The following is a 27,675-nucleotide window of genomic DNA, read 5'->3' on the forward strand; positions in this document are numbered from 1 at the left end:
GTATGTAAAATGCCTTCTGGGTCGAGCCATTTACATGGTTACCATTACATACTTTGAAACCCTTTTTCCCTGAAATAATCTATCAGTCACCCTTCTTCGTGGAATAATCACACTTAACTCAAACTGCTGTATTCAAGTATTCCTAAATTTTAACTATACATATACTTTATATATGTAGCTGTACTGATTGACTAAAAGATAGATAATGTTGTGATTTAACTGACATAAAAGCAAAAATTTTAATTTTGAAATAGGTGTCTTTCATGACACCAATATCCACCATAACACAAAGATTTTCACAGAAATAGAAGATAATGTGTCCATACTATTGTTTTTTTTTTAAATACAATGTATTCAAATATCGTTATAGTTAAGAAGTCATTTAATCGATAGTTAGTATTGACATATTACTTATTCGCCAATAAAAAAAATCAGTTACGTATATATCTATTTTACGCTAAGAAAAGCAGAGAAGGAACACAAATAGTTTCAACGGCTGAGTCGATACGATAACATTGCAGTTTTCATTATGGGAATCGATAAGGTTTGATACTGGATTCGAAAGACGGTTGCAGGACTTCCGTTATAGTTGAAGTTGTAGTTAGTTTGATTTAAGATTCTCTTGACTCGTACCGATGAGTAGTTGGTTGATAGATGGCGATTAAGTTTTGATTACAAACAAGTGTCTGAAGTTTGTTATGAGATTTTTGTATGAGAGTTACTTTTTCTAACTAGATCCAGATATCAAGATATTATTAACTAAATTGATTGTATAAATTCCATATGGAAAATTAAAAGCACATAAGTTAAAACATAATACATTGATATTGTAAACATTATATCCGAACAATAATTTGATACAGATTTTTTATACCTGCCGAGGAGGTCGGCAACACGCATGTGATACTCCTAGTATTGCAAGTTTTCATAGGTTAGAGTGTCCATTTACCATCATATATGTTATATATCTTGTTTGCCACCTTGCTACAAGAAAATATTATGTAAATAATAGTAATGTGTAAGTCCATTTTAGTTAGATCTAATAACACAATATAGAGATACTGTGTTATCAAAATATAGTGTAATAAATTAATATAAAATTTTTATGCGACTCAAATCAGACAAATAAATAAAAACACATCCAACATAGTTATTGCAGGTTATAAAAACAGGGACGTTAGAAATTACTTAATTTTTTGCCCTCCGTTTCCCCGCACTTATACGTTTTTTTTTATTAATTATTATTTGTTCTTCAACCGTGATTGAGTGAGTGACGAAACGTTATTAAAATTATTATATTTAAATCTCATAATACTTCAAGAATGCAAAAGACATACAGATAATGTTGGCTTGACAACTAGATTCCACGGAACCCTGAAATTAAAACACGAAAATTGGTTTGGTTTTCATATTTTTTTCCTCATAAGGGCAGTAATGAGTTTCTTTGCGTTCTTTGTACCAAAGTAGTAATAACTCACTTTCCAAGTAAATGTATTAAAAATAAATTTAATCCAATTCCCGTTGTTGTGAAGTAAATATTTTTCTTATGATTTATATTGCTATTTAAAAATGTAAATTGAATTCTGTAATCGGTTGGGATGAATGCTACGATTGCTTAGATGGATTTATAGATATCATATAAAAATATGTTCACTCCAACCTATATTCCAATAATATTTCAACAATACAATACCATTCACAACGCACAAAAATAAATATTATCTAAATACAATTCTCGGCCCCTGTCTATCATGATTTCAAAGAGATTTACACAATGTATATTATGGCAGTGTAATCCAAATGAAAAATAAATATTTGCTCTGAAACTTCTGTAATGTCCACAAAGTAGAATAATTTATAAAAGGTACACTTACAAGTTGGTATAAAGTACCTATTGTAAGCTCAAATAATATTAAGACAAAAGAATTATCAAGAAATTAAATAATTCCTTAGAAAAATACTATTTACAATAACCAATACTTAACTAATTAGAGAAAACAGTGAAACGGAAATAAAATAAACTATTGATAATAGTTTTATAAGTTTAAAAGTTCGTTATTAAAAAAATTTAAGTAAATATCTTCTTTTAATTTTAAGAGAAACTAAGCCATCCATAGGATTAGAACAAAATTACATGTTTCAACTTTCATGCATTAAAAAAGGGCGAGGTAAATAAGGATTTATTGAGTTATCAAACTTCTTAGTATGCGATGGAATTTTTATAAGATCTCATTTCGGAGTCTGTTTTTATCTGAAATCAAACATATTGAGTACCTACGCTTGAACGACATTGAATTTGTACGAGATTTGTTACAATGAAAATTCGTCCTGAATTAGTCCTAAAATCAGGGATTTGTGAAGTAACAAAGTTGTAGGTAAATAAAGAATTATATTTTCATTTTAAAGGCGTATAAACTCCTGAATTTGCGTGTCAAAGATATAAAATATTTATGCTGTATAAATTGGGTTACAGAATTTGTCTTTAGTATACTAATTCAGCTTTGAGTTATTGACGTTATACTAGTGTATAAATTTTAAATTATATACTTTATATTTTACGTAATTAATATTTTTTTCCTAATTATAATTAAATGTGCTTATTTTCTCAAACAGGCCTATTTTGTGGCCTACCCTTAATTAAAAAAGAGCATATTGCATAGGGCGTAGATGTCAGTGATTTAGGGCTTTAAAAGTAATCGAGCATTATCGACAAAGTAAACTTTTCTTTTAATTTAATTGTAATAACTTTATATCACTTATTATATGTAGATGTCGCTATTTAGAATCAAAATTTGTATGTCTATATTCTAAATAAATACAAAACGTAAAACACCAAAATAAAATAAAACTGCCTTAAAAAATAAACGCTATTTACTACAAAATTCTAGTAATATACATGCTTATTTATGTTTACATATTTTACATAACTATATATTTTTTTAATATCTCTATAGTAAAATTTTTCTCTTCAGACTAGCACAAAATATAGTACTATTTGTAGTGATAAAATTTAATTTATAACAGCTAATAAGTAGATAAAAAATCTGATAGAAACTGACAACCATCCTCTACAGACATGAACGCATGAACGCAAGGCGTCATAGATATCATCGAATTAGCCGTCCCATCCTCATACTGTACCCTTTTTATAAAATTTGGAATAGCATCGAGCTAATTGTCTACTTGACGGAAAGTTGAAACTGTCGTCTTTAGACATACATTGCTCCACAGATAGTACAAAATATCTTATTTTACCCGTGGTGTCATAAATCTTTCTTACTTATACAACATGTAACTCTGTTAAGACAGCATTAATTTTGCGTCTACATTGCTCTTTGTTTTAAAAGATTCCCGTAGGTGTCGTAAGAGCCGACTACGGGAATTTAATGGTCAAGTGATGAAACAGCAGCGCCTCTTAAAACATCAATAAAGTCGAACTGCGGTTGCCAATCCACCTGCCAAGCATGACAACTACTGGCTAAACCTCCCGAAGGGGAGGCCTATGTTCAGCAGTGAATAGTTAACGGTTGATATGAAGTTGATGATGACAGAAGATTAAGTAACTCGTATATTCAATTTATTTTGCTAAAAGCTTCTTTATATAACACTATAAAAATATATAAATCAAAACTTACTTTAGAAATACGTCATCTGACGAACACAAAACTACACCATCATTATATAAATAGACCCTGTATTGAAAATACTCTAAGTTGAACCTTGAAGAAATATACTATTTGTATGAATAGGTACTTTTGTTGCTATTTCAGTCGAAATATTAGTTCCTACCCGTATGAAAAGTTTATCCTATTTCGTGGAACTCAACATTTGAACGAGACAAATTACATTAGTAAGTCTCAAAATACCAAGCATATTTTATTTCAAAGTAGAGGAATCTTTTGAGTGAACAGAGAATGCGTACCGGAATTACATTCCGATGTTTTGAATACTCAAATAATACGAATGGCAAAGATAGACAATTATATTCTTTGCCTTTTCCAAATTAATTTGTTCTCAGAAATAGTTTCTTTTTATAACAAATAGTAAGTAAACATAAAAAGTACTCACACAATATCCACACTGTTACGTGAAGTTATATAGAATCATTCAACTCTAAATAACAGACAATGAAATCGTTATCAGAAAAGTAAAAAAAAATATTATCATTTGTTTTAAATACTTTTTTGTAGCTAATAAGCTAAAATAAGCTTTTTAAAGATAGTATTAGGCTATATGTTATTTTAGTCATAAATTTTAATAAGAAAACTAAAAAAAAAAGCAGAGGAAGAAGACGAAGACTAAGAAATAACTACATGGGACTGATAAAGGAAATACTGCGTATCATGTCGTACAATGAGATCAAAGATATGACCTGGAATAGAGCTGGCTGGAAGAGAATGAATTTAATGCTCCAACAAGAGGAAACTTACAAATAAAAAATAATTAAAAAAGTATTTATATTCTATTTCAATTTCTTCTTATTTCTATTTTCTAAACCATGAAGCATTTTGGTATTTTAAGCGGTTAAATAAACGTACAATATTTACATGAATATTAAAACAAATTTTTGCATGACTTCCAAGTTTACAAGTTTTGTATAAAAAAACTGCAGTCGTAAATAAAATACACTGAAGAATTACAAGATGACTCGTATTACATTGATAATATACAAGAAAGAAAAACGACACATTTAATCGTCACAAGATTAAAATAGGATCAACACGAGAGCAAACCGTCAACAGCAAAAACATTTTTTACTAGAAGAAAAGATAACTAAATATTTAAAATCACAATCGCGAAATATATTCGCAAAAAAAATAATTCGAATGAATTGAAATCCTCCTTCGCTTTCCTTAAGTCCCTCAAAAAGTATATCCCACAAAAGAGCTCTTAAACATTTCCAAGGATCAAGATGATACTAACTGGCTTCCTGTAATCATCGCTTGACATTCCATTGACTCGATATTAGAAAGCAAATTGATGCCGAAAAATCCTTTGAATGTAATTCGACACATAATGACGGCAAATTCTACCTGTATCTTTTTAGCAGCATGCCATACTCGAACTGATTAACGTTATTGCCATACAAAAATCTATATTTTTAATGTAGATATGGCGACAATCAAGCATACAGATCATAAACGGTTACCATTTCCTATGGACGCTTGCAATACCAGAAATATAAAATGCTCTTTACCGAACTTCAAAAACCTTACCTTATCTTTTTGAAGAATCTCAAACTAAAATCTATAGGAGAAACCTCGGCAGAAAAAAAAATTCATGAACATCACAAAATATAGTTGGTACTAGTACATGCTCATGGTATCTTTCGTAAGTTGCTATTCCTGAAGATAATGGGCTATAAAGATACTTTGACCACTCCTTTAAATTTTGTGTTTAATATTCCACTATGTATTTTACATTTTAAAAGATAAAAATAAGAGAGATATAAAAAAAGATACCACAGCTACCTTTTATTATCTCACTGCCTACCCTCGACAGGGAATTCATCTCACATGCTAGAATCTAAATAATCACATGCAATTTCAGAGAGTTCAGAGAGTTCTCCCACGAACGCTTATTCTGATATTATAGGGTTCTTCAAAGGAGCGTATAAAAGTTTATTTAAGATCAATGCGTACATAACATATCAGATGCTGCACATGTTAAGAAACTGCAGTGACCGTTAAACTTCAGATGAACTGTATGCTTGTTTACCCCTCATGTAATATAAAGAAAAAAGACAATCGGATAAGACGGAGATTGTATTTCAAAGAATTTTAAGTTAAATGTATAATCATAATAAAAACAATTTCTTCGTAAGATGAACAGTTTGGTTATACCGACACAATTTTAATCATATCGCAGATTAATATTCATTTTTATTAAAGAAATTGAAGCTTATCTTAAAACACCGAATTTAAGCATGAAAAACGTTTTTGTTTGAACAATGCGACCGTGAAGCTTTTATATTTTATCTTACCCTTATATAAAGATTTACTCGTTATATAAAACAATTTTAGGTCAATGAGTAGCTATAGTCTTCATTAATGAATAATATTATATTGTATTTTAGTTTATTTGGTACGTTGTCTTCTATAAATCCTATTACCTAACTTTAGTATTAGCTACGCTTAGTACCAACATCACTACCGCCTATTATTCTTCATACTGCTATAATGTATTTTTATAAGTACATTTTGACGTTCATTATATGATGAACTTTAAAATTAATAAGTATGATTCATAAAAATGAATTATTAAAAATTGTGTCCCACAAAAAAACTACTTCAATTATGAGAAAACTAATTATTTTGATTTAAAAATTGTAAACTATTTTTATAAAATTTCTATAGAGCTAATCTATAAGTATATTCTTTAAGATAAAAAAAAAATCCAAATCGGTTTACAACTGATGGGGTTATGTGATAACACACAAAAAATAACTGAACTGAGAATCAATATAATAATATTATACCTTGATCAATGAAAGAATATTTTGTTCCAGCACGTTTTATTTGTAGTTCAATCTAACATAATAATGTTAGATTGAACTACAAACTATGATAATGACACTACTTGTTTAGATCATCATTACTCTAATCATGACAACTAGACTTTCATTTTGTAACAACATCTTGAGAAAAATACATAAATATAGTTTTTTATATAATCGAATAATATTATTTTCAGTATACTTTACAGACCTGTAACATGGGCATCTTGTAAATTTGACAAATACAATATCTTATCTACAATGTTTCTGGCAAATAAATTACATTTCGTTTCATTTCATTATCAGTCTATACGTCATCGAAAGAATACTTTTATGAATAACGCTTACACAATTAAATAGATTTAAATTTAGTACACAATAAAACTATATCCTAAATAGATACATAGGGCACTTTATATAGTCATTAATACAATCAAAGCCATAGAATATTACTAGTGTCATAATATATAAACTTTTGTTGGTTTCACTTTAATGAAATCAAGTGCGTAATTAATTTTCCCTCTGCCATTGCGGTCCGTAGGCGTACAAACTGAAAATTGCGTAGGTTAATTATAGAGGGCATTCGAAACTATTAAACCACAGGGTCGAAACTTCAATTTTCCGGAAAGCATGTCTTATTCAAACACGTACAAACCAATTACTTCTGCTTAAAATATGTATTATATTTAGATGGAAACCATCTTCAATGGATAGTGAGGTGAGACAAGTTCGGATTAAGATACGATATGCAAAATTGTATCGATATTTTTACTTATTTTTGAAACTTAATAAGGCCTGATTACTGATATTGTTTTGTGACGTTCAAGTAAAAAATAAATTTAAATATTAAGTGTCAAAAATTAAATAGTATCGATATTACAATAATTGTTATATTATTTTATAATCTATCCCGCAGTACAAAACTCGGTCTAACTGAGTAGAATATCCGGAATATCCGGATAGATAGCTCTTTTTTCAGATAGACTGTGAGGTTTCTACTGTAAATAATACATAATTTATCTGAGTTATGCTGGTTTTTAAAGTTCTGACTTCAAAGATATCAGATATTGGTGTGTATGCATGGCATGCATTATGAAAGTAGATGCAATTAACATCTTTAAGAATAGAGAAAATTAGCATTCGATGACTTGGTTCATAAGAGCATCACAATTTGATTAAAAGAATTTAAATTAAATTTTATAAACATTATATATTCTTGATTAATAACTAAAATATTATAATTCGTGCAAAAATACAGGATACAGCTAGTATTGCAATAAGTATTTTCATTGTGTATCAATAATTATACATTGAAATATGACTGAAATAAAAAAATCGGACAGGATAAAATTTCATCCATACCTTCCCAGAATATTAAGCAAATAATGTTTTTCTTTATTTTTGTCGCTATAAATAAAGATATAAAAGACAGTTTTCTCTGTAACAAAATACATTATTTGGCATTTGAATTATGGCGTAGTTAACACGTAAGTTAAAGTGAGTTAATAATATGATGAATTCTTTATCACCAGGTGAGGGGCGAGCGTGATGCGTCGGCACCTGTGATGTGCTCTCTAATATGCAGTGGGACAGCCTCTACTTCGTCTGTCTAGCATTATGCTGCCTACATACTGCATCTGGTAATTATATAGATTGTGTTCACTATTTAATAAAAATGAAACGGAATTTTGAATTCCATTTTCAACATTTGAAAGTATCTTTAGTATTGCAGAAGAAGCATTAGAGAAATATCAATTTCTTAGAGACGTGAATTCTGAGAAATAATAATTTAATATTAAAAAGGTCATAAAAATAGTGTGAATAAAGAAGCATATAAATATAAAATGGTAGTGTAAAAAATTAAAACGGGAATATTTCGCTGGTTGTTTGTAATGTGTTATTATATATATCGAATGCGAATGAAGGAAAATGTTCTATAGGGAAAGCCCTAAACGGATATACATCCACAAAATAGGTAACAAACTAAAAAAGGGCCAAATAAGAAATATCTTGTACGAATAGACTAATGAATATGGAAGAAGCGAGAGATCTGGTTGAATCGGTCCTTTGGAATTCTATGTTTGCTGTATATTGCAATAATATATAAGTATAATTTATAGATATACGTAGCTGTATAATGTAATTTTATCCGCGTAAATTAAGATAAAGTTAAATTCAATAATTGAACTGGTATTAAGGAGCAAATAATAAAATATTTTTAACAACTTTCATGTTGTAATTTACACTACTATTCGAAAGCAGAAACCACAAGTAGTTAAATGAGCTATAGACACTACTTTACCCGGAATTTGGTTCGCTACGTAATAGCGTTTAAATGGTGATATCTGCAAAAGTTCCAATGACCGATATAATTTGAAAAATAAACTAGCAAATATGCCAATAGATCGACCTATAACTTAAAGAACTGACGAGGAAGAAATATTATTCAAGGACTACCTCGTACATGCAAATGTAATATATACACCATTAGATGGAACTCGTTGCTCAGGAAGTCTTTGAACTTAAGTGACACAAAACCATTTATAAGACAACCACATGTTCTGTAGTTAACGCTTTTTTGCCAATTTTAATCTCGTTTTAAGATATTCAAATGTGGTATGAACATGTATTTTATTAACGATCTACTTATCTGTCAAATATTCTATTTCCCATCTCACTGAACACTAAACTGTAATTAATTTAAATTATAAATGTTGTCACGTTAATGCATAATATTTCGCTGTTGATTTATGTTGACAAGCTGTCATGTCAGTTTCACGAATCTATGATTAACTAAGTAGATAAGCAATTAAATCATAATGTAATTGCATATCTATTATTATATCTAAATATTAAATTATTATTCCACATGGATCGTCAAATTATTTAGATTGAAGCCAGAAAAATCAATGTGTAAATATTAATTTTTTTTTTAGTATTTTATATTTTAAGGTTGGTTTATAAAGTTTGTCACATCACACAAGTTGATAGCTCATTTCATTTTACATAACTATATTGTATTGCTCTGCCTTGAAAGATTTTTTAGAAACAGTTCTGTAATTCTAAATTCCTTCCAAATTACAAAAACAAATGGACGTTATTTATTTCTTAATATAAATAGGTACCGACAAAATTGCTCTCATTATGGATACCACAGGTTTTGAGTTTATTTATTTATATCAATCAAGTAAATGATACGATATTTTATTACTAATCTTAAATGATGTTTTATGCATGAAATAGGAATCTAATTTAAAGACAAATTTATAGCTAGCAAACCTAACAAAATCAAAATAGAAATGGTCAATCGCTATAAAGGCTACGCCTCCATAGTCTAATAATAGTAGTAATTAACTGATGGTCCGAAATAGATTGTGTTTTTTTTTTGATGGGTGAAAATGGTATGGTAACCCCGCCTGCGCTAACGGGATACGCTGGCGGAGCACCAGTGAAGGGTGATAGATGAGAATGAAAATAGGCCAGTTAGCCCATCATGATGAATTTATCAGAAATTAACCATGATAGTTTCCAGGGAGAACCGCGAGGAGGTCGACCTGGTTGGGTATATTGCTAGCAATGGGATTCTCAGTCTCCGTTACTAACAATCCCTTTCCCCCCAATAGATTGTGATTAGATTTTTGTTAAATTTTGTTGCTGGAAACTTGACATAAGTCAAACAATGACCACTAATGTAGGCAACTATATATTATTTGTAGGTTTTTATAGAAATAACTTCATTCTTACTTATAAAAATACCTACTTATAACAGTCGCAAAGGTCATGTTCGAAACTATCTTTTGCGGTCTCTTTGACTAGTTTTCTCATCAGCTGTTTATTAAAACATTCGACCAACAAAAGACGGACTGACGACGACAAAAGAAGGCGACAAAAATAAAGGAATGAAGACACAAAAGGAATGAAAACATATTTAAAAGGCCAACAACACACATGCAACTCCTCTCGTGTTGCAGGTGTACATTACATAGGCTGCTTACATTAGCTGCTTTCCATCACGTGGATCGTTTGCTTCCCTGACAATAAAAAAAAACATAGTTTACTGAGAGAGAATGTTATATATGTACTAAGCCCGCCTATTTTTTTATTTTTTTTTGTGTTGTGAACAATAAAAAATAATTTATTAATTATTAATAAATTCCCTTTTGATTTACAACTAGATATCTGGTCCGGCTTTACACGGGTAGATAGAATTTTCAAAAATATATAATAGCCTATATTACTTGCTAATAATGTAGCTTTAGTGCTTTTAAAGTTGATTGAGTAATTTTCGAGTCATTACAAACAAAGAATTAAATCTTACTTTTTTACAATATTAGTATAAACGACCGATTCTCATTTATTACTAAGAATTTTGGTGTCAATTCAGAATTATTAAAATTATAAAATTTAATCTCAGGTGATGTAAATGCCGTAAATAAACCAATATTTATTAATTAGTAGATGCTGATAATTTCTTGACTAATATATTTCTTATAAATCAAATTGTATTCATTAATACGTTAAAAATTGCAAATTATTAATATACTAGCTATATCTTGCAAATTTGTCCACATGTTATTAATTTATTAACAATACGATTACATAAACAGCAAAATTTTGTAATATTTGTTGTTTATGAGTATATAATTATACTTCTTGAATTCTCTAATTTACCGTTATTACTTGCGTTTGTTATTAGATCTCTACTTTTCCAGTAGTTACATACTACCATATTCTTGTTGTGACAGCCTGTAATTAAGACAGTACCTCTAATGCAACCCTTTGAAATGTATCTTAACAAGTAGTTTAAATCAATAAGTGTATGTACGTCTTACATAGAAATGCTTTATTGGTTGTCATGTTCATGATGATAAATAAAGAACATTTAATTAATTATTGTGTGTAAAATATTAATTATAGAATGATACTGAAACAAAACTTTCTATAATTAATAATTTACAAAAAAAAAAAAGATAAAAAATAGAAAGAGAAAAATTAAATGATAAATATAACGATCTTAGTTTTATAAAAATACAAATCAAAACATCTCGACATTTAGGGATACATATATAGATTTTCAAACAAGGAATAAAGTAGGAAATGAAAAAGAAAAGAATATCTACTAAATAACTTTAGTTTTCTTATTATTTTTTTTATTAAATTCTCTTATTGTCTCTCTTATCCCAGTAGTGGGTTAATACAAAGGATGTTAATGTACTCGTATTTGCTTTAGAAAACCTCCCTATTACGCTTATAATATGTTCGTTTTACTTTCGGAACTGAGAGAGTTAATAAGAAAATCCTTAATGTTACATACCTACGGCTATTCAACCAAATAAAACTTGGATGCTTGGGTGCCTTCGCTCTTTATTTCTCTTGATTGAGTTTCTTACTAGTTCTGACATATTGTTAGTTTTTCTGGAAAAGTTTGAGTAAATATAGTTTCTTATAGGCATTGTCAGTGTTACAAAATAGATTGCTATCGATAAAGGAGAGTTAAATTATGTTCGTCAAACTAGGAAAAAAAAATAAACAGGCGAAGACTCGCACGCTCAGTCTTCCTAAATATATAATATTTTATTTCATATTTGGCAATAAATAACTAATAACTAGATAATAAAAATTAGTTACGGTTCAATATAGTAAGTCAGACAGACAGGTAGGACAAACTGGGTAACAAACCAATCTGGTAACGTATTACCAGTTACGTGTTACAGGTAGTAAACATTTTTTGTTAAAATTTTTAAGCTGTTTTTTTAGGTAAACAGAGTCAGGGTTATGTAATAATTTTATGCTTTTAAGTACCTATATTTTAAGCACTAGCTGTTACCTACGACTTCATGCTCTGGATTGAGGTTATGTTGATATACAGGATTTTATATCCTATATATCATAAGTTCTTCATCCCATAGTATGTAAATGCCAACTGTCATGACGAACAGTTGCGCCATTATAACTCTAATATGTAAAAGAAATGAACTAATTTCATATTTTATAATATTAGTGAGAATTTACCTCACTAGCTCTGCATTTCAGTATTTTTTTCTTTAATGTTTAAAATGGAAAATGTCTGTAAATTATTGTGGTAGACGTTTTCCGTTTTCCGATCAAATGAATTACGATTCATATAAGCCATTTCATAACGCCTGATAAAACTTGGCACTCGAAACATGTACACGAAATTCTATCTGAAATTATTACTGAGTTTTCCGAAATGAAAAATCTATAACGTTTCTGATTATATATTTATAATTAAAATAAATATACCAGCTTATAGCGACTTTGTACGTGTGAGTTTTGGAAGTATGTAACTGTATATTTTATCTTTATATACATAAAATATATTTTATTTAATTTACTTCATATCTATAATACTCACTTTTAACAGCAAATACTGCCCGAATAATTAAAATTTCTTTATGACTACTATTACGTAGAATAGTATTACGTATTGAATACTACTACATTTTAACATTCTTTGTAATTTGAGTATGTAAAAAAAACTTGAAAAAGAAAAAAGAATAGAGTGAGAAAGAGGAATAAGTAATGAAAAAAGAGAAAGGAAAAGGAAAATCAATCCCATCGACAAATTAATTATTTATTATATGTTTTCTGTGGAAATATCTTGCGATAATAAGTAGTCACATTGAAGTAAAATATGTAGTACCAAATTATAAATGAAATCTTTAGGCAAGCGACTGTGAAAACCTTAACCAATTTGGTGCAGTAGTTTTTAGATACGAAATGTAATGATAAAATATACAAGCAAAGAAACAGATAATGAAAATTCTAAACATATTGCTTCTATTGCTTTTATTAAGACCCTTCATATTATTATAATTTTTGATATCTCCTATGTACAGATATGATCTAGTTAAAATTCTATAAAAACAACGAAAAAAAGATCACTTCTATATGGCGTATTAAGATAAAATGTATACCAACCAGTTTTTAAATTAAAACTTCAGAAATACAAATATAGAAATTGCGTCCAGTTTAATTAAGGAGTTTTTGTTTGAAGCCAGAACAAACATATGGACAGACAAATATTCTAAAAATCATTGCTTTAGTTTCTAGTACTTATATTAATATCTCTCACATTTTTTTAAATATGTTCTATGTACATATATCGTGTAATTACAATTTTTTTAAATATAATAAAATACTCGTATATATAAAACTAACCTTATAAAATGGAAGTTGTCGAGTTGTGTGTAAGACGATTGGTCAGGACTCTCGAAAACAGTACGTAGACGCGATTCAGAAGGGATATCCGTCTATAGTTCTTCAATAGGATATTCTCATCTTTCTTGAAGAACAGGACTACCGCGCTTATGGTCCACGCCTCGGGTATAACACCGTTATGAATGACGAAATTAAATAGCTTCTGAAGAACTACAAGTACCGGTTTTCCACCTTCTCTTAGAAGATCTGCTGTAATTTTGTCCTCCTCCGGTACCTTGCCATTTTTAAGCTGTTTGAGAGCCATTTCAATCTTCTACAAACTAACGTCCGATATATCATCGATAGTGTCGGGTGACTTTAGCTTTTTGATCGTTATTCGCATTAATTTACATTCGTACACCAAAGTTGGGTATATCACCAGTTCATATTTAAAAACATAAAATTAATGTATGTATGTACTTTGGCTTTCTAACAGGATAAACCATACCTCTTATCTGTCCATGCTCAATCGTGTTTTCAACTATACTACAAAGAAATAAATAAGAATAGAATAAGTTTTTACATAAAACTAGCTATTGCCCTCAGTTTGCGAGAGTGTAGTATCGTATGCTGTATTGCAGTATCTTATGTTTTAAGTTAGGTATATCCTAACTCAAACTCAAATCCACTAAATAAGTATCGCCACAAATAGATCATTTAAAAAAACCTTAACATAGTTCTTACTTTGTATAATAGATTCAATTTAAGATTTTTAAATTTGGGTGTACTAAGAAATAACTAAAACTAAACCGCTGTCACTACGTACTATTATTATAATTAAATAATTCCATTTGAATGCATGATAACGTAATTTAAAAAATATGAAAGTGAAATTTTAGAAATGAATCTTAAGGTCGCCATTTGAATATTAAAATTTCTTATTTCCCACTGGTAATGAAATTCCGTCATACTTAATTTCCGAATATCATTCCAATTCGGATACCTATCGGTTACGGAGTTTATTGATACCTACTGAAATTATATTCAATTTTGTATTTGTAATCATTAACTTAATTACTTTGTAATTACAACACTTCGTTAAAAATATATTACTTACAATCGCTGCTTATTTGTCTACTAACTATAAATATAAAAATTTTGATAAAAATATACGTATTAATTTAGGCAACACTTATTCAACGGTCCATTTATGTAATAAATTTCATTCAAATCCGTTCATCTGTTCATCTTTACAAATCAATTCATTTATTTGATCATGAATACAAAATTGTTTTTAAGCAGCATATTAAATATGCCAAACATGTCCTATCATTTCTGGGATATAAATTATAATTTAAAATTTGCATTATGAATAATTATTGTTACATCTGAGGGCTTGGCAGCAGCGTCCCTCTTAAAACATCACCAAAGTCTAACTACGGTTACTAACCTACCTGCTAAGCGTGATACTTGCTGGTAAAATCCCTCAATAGGAGGAGGCTTATGTTCAGCAGTGAACAATAACAGCTGATATCATCATCATCATTGTCACTACGATATATAATTAAGCTGCTTATTTATTTTGTTATTTATATAGGTATTCCTTTGTTATATTATATTTTGATAATAATATTTATATTATATTTATAATATTTTTAAAATAGCAAAACAACTTGAAAAAGTAATTAAGGGTTATTTATTCAATTTGCAATTATTATTCATTTAATAAATTCGAGACAAAAATGCTGATAAAATTACGATTAAATTCATTTTAAATACATTAAAATATTTTCTTATTTTAAGTAGATAGTAGATATCTATTATGTATTTATATTCTCAAACACAATAGCCCAATCATGAGACTAAAGCGTACTATTAGATATTCTGTGGCTAAGTGCGGAAATATTTGGATAAGGTAACTAACTTATGCATTTACGACGATCTTGGTGGTGTAGAGGTTTAACATAGTATGTATATATATGTACTATATGAAACCTCTACACCATAGGTACGTATTTATACATATGTATATATATATATTTGGAAAATTCTTTTTATCTGCAAAGATATACTTACAGATTAGTTCTATAGAAATTTTATCAAAATAACTGGTTTTTTGTCACAATTGAAATTGAAATCAGTTTTTGATTTGTGGACAATCTTTAATCTTTAATTATGATCTAAGCATTTCCTCGGAATTTAAAAGAGACTAACCTATATCTAGTATAACGAGAATATAATATATATTTAGTAAATATAGTGCAATTTCTACTTAATGCATAACTAAACGGCGTTGTGTAATATTTTGCTCAATGTTTAAATGGATGCTTATTTATTCAGTTAATTACATTTCCTCTAAATGTAATTAACTGATATACTCTCTACTATATTTTTATTATTAGAAAATCTATGTGATAATAAGAAACTTCTATTACACATATACAATAATGTTAAAGCGGTTTTATAAGAATAAAAGCATTATAATTCACATCGCGTTTCGGGATCAGCCTTGACAGACGGCGACGGTTTCCGTCATTTTTCAGGCTCACTTATACGAGAAACTAAAAATATCTTGGTAGACGAAATACGCTGATTTTATTTGCGTGTTTTACCATTTTTATAACGAACGCCGCTAAGCAGCTGTGCTTCGATTCGAAGGGTGGGTAAGATGATGGTGGAATGGGAACGCTTGAGTGATGCTATAGATATTATGATATATGAGTTTTCAATGATGACCATGTTGCTGTACATGTTTAAAAATGACGGCAACAACAATGAGCTGACAGCGCTTTTGCCATTACAAGATGCATAAAAAAAACCAGGATTACCATACCGTACCTTAGGGTACGGTACCTAGTCACATGTAAATTTTTCGTCTTTAAATTACACTTATCTTTATATAGTCAATTTTTTATTGAAATGGTAGATAATATAAATGGAGATTATTAGAATGTTACTTACATAAGTAACTATTAGTAACAAATTAATACTATGTATTTCACAAACTTTTATTTTATATTTAAATTAATAAATATTAATAATTTTCTTTTTCGTCGTTAATCATATCTAAACATTAAAACAAATTTGATTTAAAATTCGTTCGCATACAGCCCAAGACCTAAATTAACACATAGAGTACTTTTAGCCCAAAATTAATATAATTCCTAAAATACCTAACACTTAATAAGTGAGCTAAATTCAAGAAGAGCATTGATTGCTACAACGCATTCTAATATTCTCGACGAGATGTCAAATTCTACATTTACTGCAAATAGACAAATTTCTCTAATTACCTTTTAAGGATTATCCGAGTAGTCGTGGTTATATTTTCTTTTTTTTTATTTCTGTACAGAACCACTGCGATTCCCAGAAGATTACAGAGCGAATGTCGCCAGGAGACGTCGAAGCGATGAGAAGGATAGCCTGGCACTATCCAGGGAGATATTTAGAAACATTAGCAAGCAATTACGGGAGAACATCAAAAGAGAGGGAGCGACGGACCGTAACGACAATTTGTTACAAGGTAGGTATAATGATTATAATTTATAGTATCAAATATTCCAATAAGATATTGAAATTTACATAATAGAATCTTAATATTTTCCTTAAAATATTGTATATATTTATTTATTCTTTTTTACCACATAAAAAATAATACAAATATATTTTTGTATTATTTTTTACGTGGTAATCACTAATAAAGTACAAAAGGCGGTCTTATCGCATAGCAATCTTTTCCAGACAACCTTTGAGTAGGTGAACAAGGAAAAAAGGCGATAGCTTTTTAATGCAAAAATTAAAATTAAAAAGATAATATATAATTTACATTATATTTATATAAAAAATTATGAACTACTAGCTGTGCCTACTACTTTTTCTACATAATAGAGGCACTATTACTAACTCATAAGACGATAGTAGCCTTTATGCCAAGAGTTTCTAGGCCCCTCTCGTTGTACACTTATCTTCGGAGAGATATTTATTGACCAGAATAAAAGTCACTTAATAGTATATTCTTCCCCGTTCTTAATACTACTTTTATGCCAAAATTTATGACGATTGATGTAGTCTTTAAGGCGCCAAGAGATGACAAATCTCTTCTTTCTACCCTGTATTTATAATTACAAACACAACAAAACAGACTTAGTCACATAGATGAAGCTGTTCTGATGTATGTTATGTACTTACATACGTTCAGCAATCATTTTTTATTTATATATAATAGATACACCTAAATACGATTGACTCTATTCATTTACTTACACTTTTTGTTTTAAAGGAACGACGGTTATTCGTATTAAAATTCATATATTTAAAAAAAAACTACTTCTTTTCGAAAAAAGTCACAACGCCTTTGAAAGACAGGATTATATTTCATGGAAGTGTATTCCGGCATATCTTACAAAAAGGCTCGTCTTTTCAATGAAATAGGTGCACATAAGGTCGACCCATAAATCTTTATAGTATTGATCTTCAAGAAAGTGTGGTTTCACGTTAGTACGTAAGTGGAGCGGTGCTCACTGACCTGTTATTTACGTTTTAATATAACGTATTGGTTTTATTACGATACGAATTATGTAGCTAACTTGTATCGAAATACTATATACCTAATTTATCGTAGTGGTCATCTATTTTGACAAGATGGGTGATTATTGAATAATAATTGCAGTGAATTTATACATTATAAGCATTTACACGGGTTTTTACTCCCGTATTATCTTAGGAGTTACCTATCGAGTTCAAAGTTAAAAAAACCCCGAAGTGTCACCACTATTTTTTCCATTGAATTACTATTTTAATATAATAATAGATATAATGTATTTATATTTAAAATAGCCAATTTAAAACAATCTATGGACAATTTAAATCCTTTGTTCTGACACATTATTCTTCTGCAAAATTAAAATTCATGATTAAATTTGCGGGTCTATTCGTACGTATCATTTGAATAATAAGACATAATACATTATTCATTTCAAATTAAGAAATAACAGTCTTATGGTAATAGCACAGACAAATTTCAGAGCCATTAAAAAGTTTTTTAAACTACGTACAAGACAATTTTATTAATACCCGTCATAATTTCAGAATACACACAGCAATAAAATAATTTATTCATTAACTTGAAACTGATAACAGTTAACTATTCTCATAACGGAGAATTACTTTTGAATAATTATTTTAAAAACCGAGACTTGTTGGTTACATTGACGGTAATACTATGGGGTTGTAATCTTATTATACTGTGTGTAATGCAATTTCTTGAAACAAACAAATACATGGGAGGTATCTTAATAAACAGATATATCTAAATATCCCTTCAGGTTAGTATGCTCTTCGTCTTCGAATTGGCCACCTTATTCCGCTGATGTCGTAAAAAGGCACTAAAAAGATAAGAAACTGGAATATGGGAACATTATTTTCTGTGCTTTCAAAACATCATGAGTTGTCATATAACATACAGAAAACTTATATATTATGAATTTCTACATAAATACATGGTTAATTAAAATTTGGCTGTCTTATTCATAAAAATTATCGTGCCATTATAAGTTCTCTATAACAAAAAAATAAAGTGTTTATAAAAAAATATGTATTAATATACACAATAACTATGCTATAATTATTCAATAACAATGTTCGTTATAAATTATCTGTAAATGCATTATAACCCATATCATAAATCTGTAATATTAAAAAAAATTTATTCATGAATATAGTATAACAAACCAATAAGGTGAAAATATCAAGCGGTCCTATAAAGTCAAAATGGCCTAATGACTACTATAGAGATATTTTAACCCCAAAATGGGTTTAATAAAGAAAAGTATTATGCTTATAAATGCAATATATTTATTTTCTATGGTCTAAAAAATTAATCAGTTAAAACCTGTGGTTAGTTATGAATAACATTATTATAATATGATATGCACACCCATTCCAATGACGTGTTAAATCAATACTGTATTTGTTTAATCTCATCCATGTGCATAATATTTTAATGTATATAAAGATTCGTTTTTAATTAAAATAGCTATTATTATATTTTTATAATTATTAATATAAAAAATAACAATATTTGTCAAGATTTTTTTTTATCAAAATCTGGAAGAAATCTTTTAGAGATAAGTTCGCCTCTGCTAACAATTAACTTTTGACTGTATATTTTAGCAATAAAGAATATATAATAATAATAATACTTTTGACAGCTGACTACAGCTGGCCGTCTATGATATACGAGTATACTCGTACAACTCGACATGTTTGTTATTGAGTTGTGAGCTCTTTTAGTTATTGAACAGTTATGAATAACACTCTATTACATATATGTTCAATAGAATTATTTGACATTTTCGCTAAAGAGCTCTTTAAACCTACGATAAGAATTTTTATGAATAAGACTGTGAGAGTGCACACACAATGAAAAGACAAAGAAAACATACATTTTACAAACGATAACATCGTATGTGAGTCGTATATTTTCTTTATCTTTCATATTTTCAAATTTCATAATAATATTATTATGTAAAGGCAAAAGAGCATTATACCGTTATATTCTGTAATGACTCTTTACGATGAACTCCTTGAGCTAAAAATGGCGCAACGGAAAGATGCTTGATCTAATTTCAATGTTATAAAATAAAATAACAGTTTACTTTCGTATATTTATACAAAGAGGTATTAAGGATAATTTATGAAACTATGACATTATAGAAGGTAGGCAGAAATTGATAACTTATATTAGCATATACAACAAACCAATCAATCGTTACAAACAATTGTTAAAATATTTCCTATAAATGTGTTTTTTTTTTTTCTTTCTTAATACATAATTTATTATATCATGCATCTTTGATTACTATATTTTATTTTAATGACAATTACATTTACTTACTGATATGGATTTTTCCTCTTATACCATAGGAAAGGTAGAAGAAACTCGGCATTATGTACCTTACCAAAATTATCATGATCACCATCATGAACATCATTGGGGGCCATATTTTGAAGACGAGAAGTATTCGCAAGTAACAGCTCATGTCGGCTCTGAAGCATTGCTGAATTGTAGAGTTGTTATGCTAAAAGACAAAACAGTAAGTTAGTCATGTTTTTATTTATTCTACTGATTATTTTAGACGTAACTAATACTAATATATAGTTAAAAAATATTATATTGTTGCTAAATAAATTCAATTCGATTTACTCTGTCTGTTACAATAAGATTTCAATTTCTTTTTTAACGTTTACATTCATTATTACGTTTGCGCAATATTACATATAGACAATGAAATTAATATTGACAATAAAATAATAATTTCAGTTATCAAATAATATGTTATAGTTAATATACATTGCATATCTCAATTTTTCTTCAATACAAATTCTGACAACAAAATAAAATATTACCAGAACTAACGTGGACCATTTGCGCACAGGTGACTTGGATGCGGAATTCAACAGATTCTGCACAACTATTGACAGTTGGCCCATCGCCGTACACAGGCGATAGTCGGATAGCTGTCAAGTTCCAGTATCCTAATAACTGGAGACTCAGCATGAATCCTGTAAAGCATTCAGATGCCGGGAACTATATGTGCCAAATAGCAACCCACCCTCCCAGGACAATATTTGTTAATTTAACTGTATTACGTAAGTATTCTAAAATAGTCAGAAGTTGCTTTACATAATATTGATTGCGAAATCATTATGCACTTATTTAATTCTGCATACCATATATGTTAATAGCTAATATCATAAACTAAAAGCTTAAAGTCTATCATGACGTTTATGGTTATCTTATCATGATATATTCAAGTTTATATTAATTTATAACATAATAAACCAAAAATTAGGGATTTACTCGTAATTTAGTTTATTTATTTCTGATATGACTGTTTTTTGCAATGGCAATTATAAATTGCGATTTTTTTTATAAATAAATTACTATTGAAGCCTTTGTTCTTGAAATAATTTTTCTCGAAAAAAAAAAGCCGATTTTGTTTTTTTCTTTAACTTAATGTAAATGATAATATATGAAAATGCTACGACTAATAATAACGTCTTGAAATATTATAGGCCATTAACAATTACTTTGCACAACATTCATTCGTTATCCAAAAAGCTTTTACATTACAACGAACAAAGGATTGCTATCGTTTATAATCTTGAAGCGTAGGTAGTAATGTTATATTTTATTTTTTCGCATCCCCACATCGCGTATCAGATAAATCTAAAGCTCTCTGAGGACACTAGCACGCGTTCAATATATTTTTATGATGAGAATTTTGTGCGTTTTACTTACAGGGTTTAACCGATATCTATCATATGCTTACTGAAATCTTAATTATTTAATGACTTCAGAGATTTTAATTTTCTTTTTAAGCTTTATTGAACACAAAAAGTTATGAAACAAAAAAATATTTTACTATCTAAAGAAAAATAAAAAAAAAAAAATGGTGGATATTCATGAGACGGATTTTCAACAAAATGAATTACTTTTACGTTGGCTTCTAATTTAAGAATTTGTAAATTGATCCATTTTCATACCGGGTGCATGGTAGGCAAAGAGCCAAAAAACACATCCGTTTCTTTATCTACTCTGTAAATCTTTTATTATACGACTCAGAATATTTGATTTAATATCCAGGATCCAAAAAAGCTTTTCCCATAACAGCGCGCTTTATACGAAGGATTTTTTGTTACCGATCTACGTTCTTCCTTGGGGAAAGTTGAGTTTCATGAATGCTTTCGTTGGGTTTTGTAGAATTATAGCCTTTTTTATTATACCCTATACAAATCTTTAAGTATATTATATTCATGATAATAAATTGTTTCAGCTCCTGTATTGACTATTAACAATGATCAGTCTCATGAGGTGAAAGATAGATTTTATAAAGCTGGCAGTTCAATAAAACTAACATGCATCATATCAGAAGATTACGTTTCTTCATTACCAACTAAAGCTCCTGCCACAACCCAAACTCCTACCACTACGCCTACAACTACTACTACAGAATTAACAACAAAGTTGAGCACTGTTTTTAATAGAATAGATTTAGTAATGAATAAAAGTTGGAGCGTCGAAACAACGACGTTAAGTTCAACAGTTAGTATAAGTACTACTACCACTAAAGCACCAGAGTTAACTACTGCTGTAGTCATGACTATAAAACCCACTACTCCACCAGTTGTGAATAACATCTATGGAATATACTGGAAAAAACATGGGAAATACTTTTATGATAATGTCACATGGCGAAATATGAGGTAAATGTTACAAAAATAGCTTTAAAAAAGTAGGATATCAATAGTAACATATAAATAGTAATTCACATTAATTGTAAAAATAATTGTGAAATTTGTTTAAAACTGGCAACGACATTACTTAATGTATGCAAATAAAAAACATACAGATACGAATTATAAACATATATACTCTTATATTTGAAGACAAGATATACGTTCGATTATTAAATCTTATTGTCGTTAGTATACACACACTTCTATCAATTCATTCATTCATGTCTTCATTTAATATATTCGTTTAATTTTAAAATAATGATTAGATAGTATATCAGAAGAATAAAATATTAATAAAATAAAGAAGGGATTTTATGACACCAATATAATGTAAATGCAAAAATAATAATGAATTTTATTAGACAAAATTTAAAATAGGTGATTTTAAGAGATTTCTACCGACCTCAAAGGTGAAAATATGCTAATAATAATGACTAGTAGGGTAATGATTATGACAGTGCAATATGTTATAATATTTTTATATAATTTTCTTTTCAGTGCTACAATAAGTGTGGCATCTGCATCACAAAATGACAGCGGAACATACACATGCCTTTTACAAAATCACTCACAAGTAATCGTTAACGTGCATGTTTTAATTGGTAAGTTTGTTATATTAAATAATTTTTAAAATACAATTTACAAAAATTTTGTAACCTAAAAAGAATATATTTTAGACAAAATACTAGATTTTCAAACATAATAAAAATTATTATTGTGTGCTTGAAATGGTTTTACACCTCAACGAGTTTGCGAATCGAGCTGAAATGTTCAAATAATTTTCAAGAGGACGCTAGAATGGAGATCACTTTAGCCTATTGGGAAATATGCAGTTTCACAATAAGTGTTTCAAATTTTACGATCAGAAGAATTCTTGGACTAAAACTATTTTTATCTTTATTTTACTAGTATTTTTATAGTAATTGCGGATGCAAAAGTACAAATTATATTAATTTTACTAACAACGTTTTTATTTATTTTATTTACATCGTTACAGTAAGATTTATTTGAAAGTGTAGTTATAATTTTATTGTTAGCTATATTTTATTGACTACCTATACAAAAAAATCTATTATTACGATCAATATTAGTACGACGGTAGTAAACAAAATCTAAATTCAAAGTTTTTATTAGACAAGAGGAGATTTGACATACTAGACGATCCTTTCTCTTGTTTATGTTCAACTCTATTACTGTTCGTACTGATGTATTTACTTACCAAAATACTTCTTTTGCATCACAGAAGGTATCGGCTGTTTACATTACCATACTATACCTACTTCCCATTTAATCAACGATGTATTTATAGTGGCTGTTAATTCTGTCAGTTTAACTTTATTAATATTTATCGTTATTATCCATTGTTATATAAATCACACATTAATTAGAAGTTTAAGTATAAACATGTCTTGGGCCACGTATTTTCAGTTGCATAAGTCTTAACACATATGTATGGAATGAAAAAAAGACAATAAAATTAATACCTATGTGCGTAACTCAAAAACACTACTACAAAGACCATTTCATTGAAGTTCAGGAAAAAAATAATTAGATACGGATAAAAACTAAAAAAGTTGGATTTGCAATCAATAGCATTGTTAATATCATTGATAACATGCATATTCGAAAATAGCATAAATAATTATTTCGTGGATAGTAGATTTACTCTTAATATTTCTTTACCAGGTGAGAACCAAGCAGCCGTTCATCATGATACGTGGAACAAAGGAACACTTTTCTGGCAACCATTAAACTTATCTATAGTTTCTCTTATGGCTTTACTGCTATATTTGACTTGAAATATATATTTCTAGTAATCGGTTCCAATAAAATTTTGTATTAAAACTGTTGTTCTTTTCCCACAAGATTTGAAGTAAAAAAAAAATAATCTACCTAAATAAAAAAAAGATATAAACTGTACTCGTATACAATTTCACAGTAACTTTTTTATGATTAAGGGATATTTTAGAACAATTTACAATTCAAAAAATATAATCCGCTTTATAATCATAAAAAGGAAGGAACCGACATTATTATGTAATTTTATCATTCAAAGAAAGAAAATCTTTTATTTATAAACTTTTGCTATTATTCAAAAATATTTTAATGTAATATTAAAGTGGTATGCTTGACTTAACAAAATAAATTGATCATTTATATTTTGGGTAAATTTAGAAATGAGTAAAGGTTTGTTAGAATTGATTGGTAGCAGGCAGTAGATTGAAAACAAAAAGGTAATTTTGTCATTTATTATTTTTTATTTACTTATAATAATTGCACAGGTTATGTTGAGCATTTCATATAAAACATTTAATTTATTATATTAGATCTAATTGTTTACATAAAAAAATAATTATTTTGTTTATATTTAATACACAAATTTTATTGTAGTTTTAAACTGTTATACTAGTATTTTTAATTCTTACAATATAAAGCAATACTCGTAAAGACAAATATTAAACTATTACCAATTACTGTATACAAATATATAATAGTAGCTACCAAGTCGTAATTTTACGCGATTGGTAAAAAGTTGCTATACATATTTCAACACATATTTTGCCATTTATATAACTAAAGTTTACGACCACTTAGGAAAGTAAAGTTCGTAGCTGTACGCTAGCTTTTTCCTCTACAGTGGTTAGAACGTGTACTACACGGCGTTTGTTTAGATATAAAAGAACCATTTATTATAATAATAATTATAATATAATGTAGACTGTACATATTAAGTTTCTTAATCATTAAACAAGTAATATTCGGTGTAATGAAAATAATAAGATGGAAATGATTCTTGTAATACTTAGAGTAAAATTTAAATACAATTCTGTGTATTTTAATACGAAATGTACAGTAATAAGGCTATTAAATGATTGTTCTAAGAACTTAATAGGATTTTCTTGTTTGTATTATAATAATAAATAAATGATTAAGATGTTATTGAAAAAGCAAAGCTGAGTAAAACCTACTTTTATCTATAAGATATATATTTTATATGTTGTTGCACACTTTTGTTAATATTACACATATTTCTCATCTGTAAACAGAAAAAGACTATGTTAAATAACTGTAAAGGTATAAAATAAACTTAATAATACAAATAAAATAATATAAAAACAGTGTTTCTTTCTTTGTTATTTCTAAATACGAAGCTAATAACATATTTAGTTATAATAATTTATATTTTCGTATTACGTAAATATAAATTACATAACAATAAATATATAATGTTTTATTACTCGTATTTTATGTTTATATCATAATATAGTATGGTAAAATATAAATTCTTTCAATGAAAAAAACTATTTTTTTTATTGGAAGATTAACAATAAAGTTGTAAAAGAAAAAACAAGTTAGAGCATAATAAATCGCGATTATCTCGACACTACACAAATTGAATTATTTAGTTTTCTGCCTATACCAACAATGTAAGAGAAAGGATGTTATGTTTTATCTACATAATAAGTAATCCTACGAAGGAGCTTTCTCCAAAAAACATTTTCAAAAGGCTCAAGTCAATGCAATATAGCTAAATATTAAAGGCTGAGCTGTGAGGCGCACGATATCATCTTCACCTTTCACAGAGAAAATGGGAAAGGGGGTCGCCGATGTAGAAAATCAATTATACAGCTGACTTCAAAGGGTAATAACGAGTCTCGATGTTTCTATTAACAACAGAAAGTAAAAACGTTCAGTACTCGCGGGATGTTTACATATATTAATATTCTAGGAAAAAATCATATAGCCTCAATATCTGTAATAGACAAGAATATATTGCGCTACAAAAAGCAACTTCAATCGTGAATAGCTACGTACTTACAAGCTACTCGATAAATTATGACCTATTATATAGATTTAAGGAATTGCATGTTTATATATAGATTTTTCTTCACAACAAGCAATTTTTTGTTCCACAATAGAAAACAGCTGCTGCAATAGTCATAAAATTGGAATAGGACCAACATAGGAATAAACCAAGTACATTATAAAAAAAACTATGAAAATAGGTTCAGAATTGATTACGTAATCGAGTAACATTGTCGCAAAATAATATAAACTAATTGAGAACCTTTTTCTTTTAGAAGTGGCTTAAATATTTTAATATCACAGGATATCAATCATAGACTTAATATAACGTACTACGTACATTAATATTCTATCAAATTATATTATAGAGGTCATTGATGTATTTATTAAAAGGAACTTAGCAAAAATAAGCATTTTACTTTGTATAAATGAGATCCTGGATTCTGTTCCCAGTAAGTAAAGTTTAAAAAATATTTTTTTTCTGAATTAACTCCGGTCTGGCTGTTAACGTTGTATCACCGGATATTCGTTACCTGGTCCTTCATAACACATCATAATCTACGCGTATCATAATGTAAGGACCAGATAGTTGGTGTGATTGGTCTAGTTAATCTCAATTAGTCCATCTAAACTAATAAAGAATATAATAAATCAAAAAATTTGATTATTGTAAAATTATTTATTTATTGTAAAATTAATTACTAACTTTAAAAAAAAAACTACATTTATTAGTTGAATATAGTATCTATAAAGAATAGGTGAATATGGAACCATCTACTTATTAAATAAGAACTTTATGTCACTTATTCAAAGCAAATAAAATATTCTGGTTTAAATAAGGTAATTCTGATAATTGAAAGAATTTACCTAGACTTATTTACCGTATTTATATTAAGAAATTTCCAGACTAG

At 28.3% G+C, this 27,675-nt stretch overlaps 1 protein-coding gene across 2 annotated transcripts in view; it reads left to right on the forward strand.

The window, feature by feature from the left end:
• The window catches only part of LOC113510806 (uncharacterized), a 111,054-nt gene extending 83,911 nt beyond the window's left edge, over positions 1–27,143 (forward strand). For both annotated transcript variants that reach the window (XM_026894342.3, XM_031907251.2), the window contains exons 2-8: positions 8,029–8,136; positions 17,010–17,180; positions 20,582–20,751; positions 21,094–21,307; positions 22,495–22,924; positions 23,456–23,559; positions 24,644–27,143. In XM_026894342.3, coding sequence (XP_026750143.1) covers positions 8,076–8,136; positions 17,010–17,180; positions 20,582–20,751; positions 21,094–21,307; positions 22,495–22,924; positions 23,456–23,559; positions 24,644–24,756 — 1,263 coding nt within the window. In that variant the 5' untranslated portion in view covers positions 8,029–8,075 and the 3' untranslated portion in view covers positions 24,757–27,143. The remainder of the gene's footprint in view (positions 1–8,028; positions 8,137–17,009; positions 17,181–20,581; positions 20,752–21,093; positions 21,308–22,494; positions 22,925–23,455; positions 23,560–24,643) is intronic.
• The last annotated feature ends 532 nt before the right edge of the window (positions 27,144–27,675 follow it).

The sequence above is a fragment of the Galleria mellonella genome, unplaced genomic scaffold (genome assembly GCF_026898425.1).
Source record: "Galleria mellonella isolate WM207_F2 unplaced genomic scaffold, CSIRO_AGI_GalMel_v1 utg32, whole genome shotgun sequence".
Lineage (NCBI taxonomy): Eukaryota > Metazoa > Arthropoda > Insecta > Lepidoptera > Pyralidae > Galleria > Galleria mellonella.